We start from the raw sequence: 6,428 nt of genomic DNA on the forward strand, positions 1-6,428 counted from the left end.
CTTGGAAAAATCTCGGAGAAACAAAAAATTTTTTTTTTTTAAAATATCGAAATATATTCTAACAGGCATTAAAAATTCCAGACTTTTCGAAGGGGAAAAAGTAATTCATTCAGGAAATAAATTGGATCGATGCACGAATAGAAAATTTTTAGATGCTATTTTGGACGGCGGAAGAGTTAAAGGACGGGTCGCGTAATTATGATGAAAGTTGCATCTCAGAATGATAATGTTACTGCGATAACGCTGGCGGCGATTATAGCATTAATTCCGTTAAATGGAAGTTACTTGGACGCGAACGTCGGATGAAGGACAATTTGCGCCGCGTATTAACGGGGTAATGGATATTGGTTCGAAGGCGATGAACGCGTTGCTTCCTGCGTGGATTACATAAAACTGTACGGCGTCGATGCATTCCATCCCACTTGGGAAATGCACAAGCATTTAATATTGGTCGGGACAAGGAAAGCGTCTGTTTCAAAAATTATTCCAAGCCCAGCGTTAAACTCCGCCACGTGGGAAGGACGGTGAAAAAGGCAATAAATCTGAGAGAATTCAAACTGCCTAAAATATTGTTACAGCCTCGCATATGTAAATGACGCGTCAGAAGCAGGGAAAGAAACTCTCGTAAATTCTTTGGCGTATTTCATAAAAACTACGTTTCATATAAGGAGCTACAAAAAAGGACCTAAAATTTATAGCGTCCACCGAGAGAAAACCAATTGTAGTAAAACCCGAAGTCTTCCAATGAAGTTAAGAGTACAAAGTTAATTACCATGTGCTCTTATCACAAAAGCGGACTTCGAAAGTAGCTACTAATTTTAAAACTCCTTTTATTCCTTTCAATGAGGGGGAACGATTTTTTATCTATTTTTCCAAAGCTCCATGTTCGAAATGAAAAGAAATTGACTTTCGTTTCGGCAGTGCCACGCGTCTCTGCACTGATCTTTTCTTTTAATGAACGGAAACGAATCAAGCCGTAAGTGCGAAAATCTGCCTTTTAATTTTCTATTTTCACGTGCCGTTGGTATACACGCGAGCTTCCACTGAGCCCAAGTAACAACGGCGTTTCACACAGACGCACGAGCGTTAACGTATGCTGAAACGGAATGGTCCGTAAGTAGAAGAATTAAGTGCAACGACGTCTCCCGACGCGGATATTACGTTTTATGCTCGAGTCACGTCGCGTCGCGCCGCGGCGGGCTCTATTGTGACAGGCAAAGTGCAGCACTCCACGCTCAAGCGTTTCGCCTATTGAAAATTCATGTCAACTACGGGCCGTGTAAAAATTTTAACATCTTCGCCGCCGGAAAACCGCACGCGCTCTCCCCCTCTCTCTGTCTCTGTCTCTCTATATGCATGCATGTATGTCATTGCGGGACAATCTGAATCACGATACTACCATTCGCAGCTTGATAATAATGCCTTTAAATGACGGGAAGTATGCTGTCTTCATAATGACAGTCATCAATTTGATCAATTTGTCATATGCAGAATAATTCAATTCTATCAGTCAAACTTAACAACTGAAACGAGTTGATATTCTGTGAAAATAAAAACAGTCATGTGAGAAAATTATGATCAACGAGCTCTATTATTTAACTGTAGAATTTTTGTAGCAAGTTTAATATAAAACTTTATCGCGTATTGATTGATTTTTCAGAATATAACACAGAAGCTCCATATGCAAAAATTGAGGAATAGAATTTTAAAGACTAGAGAATGAATAGAATATTGAAGAACTAGAAATGAAACGAAGTCCACTCCCAACGATTGAACGATACTGAACTAGAATATCTGTACGCACGTACAACGGGAGTAACTGATTTGGTCACCGGAAACGTGCTGTCGCGGTGCCAAGAATGTCCTCCGGACTGGTAACGAGGTTGATGCGTATTACGGTTGACGAACAGTCGACGTTTTGTTGATGGCCTGCCCGGCTATTGCAATTGCATCATATGCAGCTACGCGTGTATACAGGATGTCCCAGAAAAAGTGTTAGAGCCGAAGAGAGGTGATTTCTTGATCTGTAAGTGTTTCTGAACAACAATTTCCTTTACCAAAATGCAAAGTGAGCCGTGGTTTTTGAATTATTAAAGAAAAACATTGATCAATGAGAGCACGCGTAGGACCCGCGCTCAGCCACGGATAGGTTGGCTCGGATCGTGGCGTTCGACCGTGGCTGAGCGCAGGCCCTACACGCGCTTTTATTGGTCAGTGTTTTTCGTTCATAATTCAAAAACCACAGCTCACTGCATTTTGGTAAAGGAACTTGTTGTTCAGAAACACTTACAGATTAAGGAATCATCTCTCTTCGGCTCTAACACTTTTTCTGAAACACCCTGTATGTAGACATACGACCGTGTGTTTCGTTTTAAAACTAAAATAGACTATAACTAAACTATAATACGGATGAGAAAGATAATGTGTTCTATACATGTTAAACGTCTACAAAACATTCAATTAAAACACGTAATATTGTCACGAAACAATGAAGAGGATGAACAATGCTCCGGTGAAAATTACAATCGAGTTATTCACGATAAAATAAAATGTCTCGTACGTTTTAACAAGAACAATATTTTCCCGGTAAAAATTTGATTTATAAAAACTCTTCGTACAGTGTTCGTCCTTCGTAGCATCGTCCGTTGCACGCAGCAGTCTGCTATATTAAATTAACAATAGGCGAACGGGCCATTCACGGGAATAAAAGGCTCGGCCGGCGGGGAGAGATTCAGAGAGAATTTGACGTTTCAGAAAATAACTGCTGGTAGCAACGGGTGGGCCAAAATGTGGCAAAACAAAGAGGAAATGAATGAGATTGAAGCGTGCAAATGCGCCAGTGATTTCCGACATAAAATGACCGAAATTAAGGCCAATGCCTCGGAAATGTCGACAAACCACCACACGTACAGCTTTCACTAATGATACCCTCCCCGCGTTTTGAATTTTCGTGATGAAGAATCACGTTCATCGCACGGGATGAAGGTTTTTTTTAAAACAGGCTAGCATGAAGAATGGCTGCTACATTCTGAAAATTGGTGTGCATCTAAATTACTATTCAAATGCACGAAATATGTGGAAAAGAATAAAAACGAATTAACATAAAAGCTATAGTTCACTGATGTGCAGACTCTAATATTGCGATCCTTCTGATTTTAATCTATTCTTCAGTCTCCTCTCTTCGAATCTATAACACATTAAACGAAAATGAGCGAAAAGTAGGAAAGTGTTTAAAAGGTGAAAAACGGAGGCTTGAGATTTTTAGTTTACATAATAAAGAGTAAATTTATACAATCAGTTACAGTATCATATAAATAGTAATGACTATGTACGTAACATTAAAAGTATTACAATATTCTTACACGTATAGTAAAAAATATTATCTGCGCTATACTACATTTACGACCTACTTATCGGTAATATTTACAATGCTTCAAAATGAGCGGAATTACCCTCGTTTTGAAACGATAAAACACAGAAGGCTCATAAAATTCGAGTCCACATATACCCCTATAAAATAGATATTAAGCTATTATCAAGCGTGCGGTATTTTATACATCAGAACATGTTCAGCATGGTTTATAGACAACTATGAAAAACGTACAATTGTTGATTTAATCGTTAAACTATTTTAAATAGACGAAACCCTCACTATTATAACTAACGAAAAATTCAATCGCATTTTGTATCAATTTTCGAGAACTATTGTTGTAGATCTGTAACACATATAACATTATTATATTTGAATGATCTGTAATATTTTATTTATTTATTTATTTGTCCATATACCATGCTCTACGTATATTCATACTCATCGAGAATACACAAAATATTTAAAGAAAGTCAAATGTTAATACAGTGGATGAAACGGAACTTCTAAAAAACCTATCATAAATTAAAAATTGTTGCACGAGATGCTACCAGAGCTTCTGTGATTTTTCACATGAATGCACTTCGAGTGCTAAACAGTAACAAAAATATCTGTAATGGCTTTTTCGGCTTATTTCGAACGTTGAGGTGTTCGTCTTTAATGGTCATTTTGACGCAAAGGCACGTTTTCGAAGAGGCAATTATACGCAAAAGCTAACGAGGCAAGAACTTTGTTGAGGAAGTCCTTGTAAAGAACTAACAAACTTTTTGTTTTGCTTTCCTTGCAACTTTTCGCTTTTTATTGGAAAATTTAATTGACCCATTTATTTCTACTATTATTGATTATTTGGATTTTCATTATGAAGTAAAAGGCATAATTGACTGTGAGAAGAAAAATTACAAGGAGTACAGTACAATACATTGTTACATCCACAAGGACAAAGAATTAATCCTAAATTTTTGTTCATTTTTTTTAATACATGAACGTATCATAGAACTATATTCTTAATAGTTCATCGTCTTATATCTATATAATTATATTTATTTGCCAATAGTTTCTGTGTAAAGATATTTTTATTTGATTCCTCGCATTGTTATGATTATTTTGTTTCAATAAAATTGTTCACAAAATTGGGCAATTTTGGTCTCGTTTCACTAGGTATGTCATAAAAAAATAAATTTTATTAGCTTATTAACTTCGTCATTGAAATTTCATTTCAAATTATAAATCTCTGTAATCTAAGTCTCTATAATGTCAGCAATTATAGTAAGTGTATAATTAAAATAATGCTAACAAAATCGTGGCTTTTTGTGGATATAATAGTTTTGCTTTTAAAGAGAGTACATCGATGTCGGCACATTCTTCCTTTCCTTTTGTACCTTCATCTCATTATGCTTTTTGAATGAAAAAATAAGAACTACAATTCTTTCAAATCGAATTTCGGTTTCCGATGATGTATTACCATACAACATTCTCAGATCATAGATTCATAATTTATTATAAAAATTCATATGGGTTACGGCTATGATTGAAAGCATGAAAGTTGATTTAAAGCTTGAATAAGAAATGTGCAGTTAATTTTAAAATAATAAATTCACGTTCCATAATTTTTCCACAGGCACTACAATGTTGTTCTATATGTTTCGCAGAACAAAATTGAATGGCACAAAAATTAACATTCATATTCTCATTTCTTATAAAATTTATACATGTACAAACTTTTGTTCGATTGAGCAATTCGTAGCAAACAAATTCTCTATCATTTATATTTCCTCGGAAAAGATATTCTTAAATAGACTCAAATCATTTTTTAAGTGTTCATTACATTACTAAAATGGTGCTAATTTGCCAACTATTATTGATTTATATTAAAGAGTACAAATTTCGTAATTTTCTTTTAAGAGTATTGTTTTTGCCACGAACTTCTCAATTATATCACTGGAAATGTAAATGTCCGTTACCTTATTTTATATCCAACTTGATCTGCCTCTTTGAGACAAAATCTTGAGTTATTTAGATGTTGTACACAATAATTGACGACTGACTGGGTATTAAAATACAGTATATAGTTAACATATGTTTTTAAAGCTGCTTAAAAAATAACTGGCAATGTACGTTCCTTTGAGAAATTTCGTATGAGTCAATTGGCACACAAGTCAAGATATTTCGATTATACTGCGAAGATCGCATCAATGTTTATAAATATGTTTTACATGGATCTTTCACCGATGTCAAAGAAAAACAGTGTTTAGTTCGTGCCCTGTATTTCAAAGGTCGGATTTGTCCTGCATCACCTCCTCTGAACAATTTCTGAAGGGCAAACAAAGCAACGTCAGAAAGACTATGGGAGCAAAGCCAATTGCACCAACTCTTTATCACAAATGAAAGTTAAACATTAATGATATCGTACCTTCTAATCATTGTAACAAATAAATTCAGGTCAGATTCAACAATATCATTAACCGAGTTGGTGTCAAATTTTGTCAAGAAAGAAATATTTGTAATAAATAATGAGTGAAAATGTTTCGCTGTATGAAGTCAGAACATGTAGCAAGCAAAATTATCCTGCAGCAAGTCAACATGTAAAAACGAAGAAGATAAAATTTTCAGACGTAGTTAAATAAATATGCATTAGTTAAGCTACAAGTACTAAATTAATTTTCATACACCCTACCTAATGTTAAAGGCACTAAATAGGCACGATTATTAATATCATTTTAACAGTATATTAAGATCAAAGGTAAAATTAGCTGTTTATAAATGGCTTTAGTCTTAAGAAACAAAACGATTGCGAATTACTGGTACGATACGAAGTGTAAGGAACGATGTAAATGAGTTATACGAAAACGTATCTACATATACAAACATTGATACCCGACAAAGAACACTGTATAGTAAAAACATAATCACGAATGCGCCACTGTTTTTTTTTTTTAAATTATCGTCAACCGATGTACGAGTATTTTAATTCATTACGTGAATTACAAGATACTCTGAAATTTCCACTCGAATCTTTTCAATACAACGAACTTTCTACAACACATTTACACATATAATC

At 34.9% G+C, this 6,428-nt stretch overlaps 1 protein-coding gene across 5 annotated transcripts in view; it reads right to left on the reverse strand.

Moving 5' to 3' along the window:
• Nucleotides 1-3,258: 3,258 nt before the first annotated feature.
• Nucleotides 3,259-6,428, reverse strand: part of pbl (epithelial cell transforming 2 pebble) — a 14,978-nt gene continuing 11,808 nt past the window's right edge. For all 5 annotated transcript variants that reach the window (XM_018024378.2, XM_018024379.2, XM_026813397.1 and 2 more), the window contains one exon: nucleotides 3,259-5,680. In XM_018024378.2, coding sequence (XP_017879867.1) covers nucleotides 5,638-5,680 — 43 coding nt within the window. In that variant the 3' untranslated portion in view covers nucleotides 3,259-5,637. The remainder of the gene's footprint in view (nucleotides 5,681-6,428) is intronic.

Source organism: Ceratina calcarata, unplaced genomic scaffold (assembly GCF_001652005.2).
Source record: "Ceratina calcarata isolate Rehan_Ccalc_2016 unplaced genomic scaffold, ASM165200v1 scaffold329.2, whole genome shotgun sequence".
In the NCBI taxonomy this organism is placed as follows: Eukaryota; Metazoa; Arthropoda; class Insecta; order Hymenoptera; family Apidae; genus Ceratina; species Ceratina calcarata.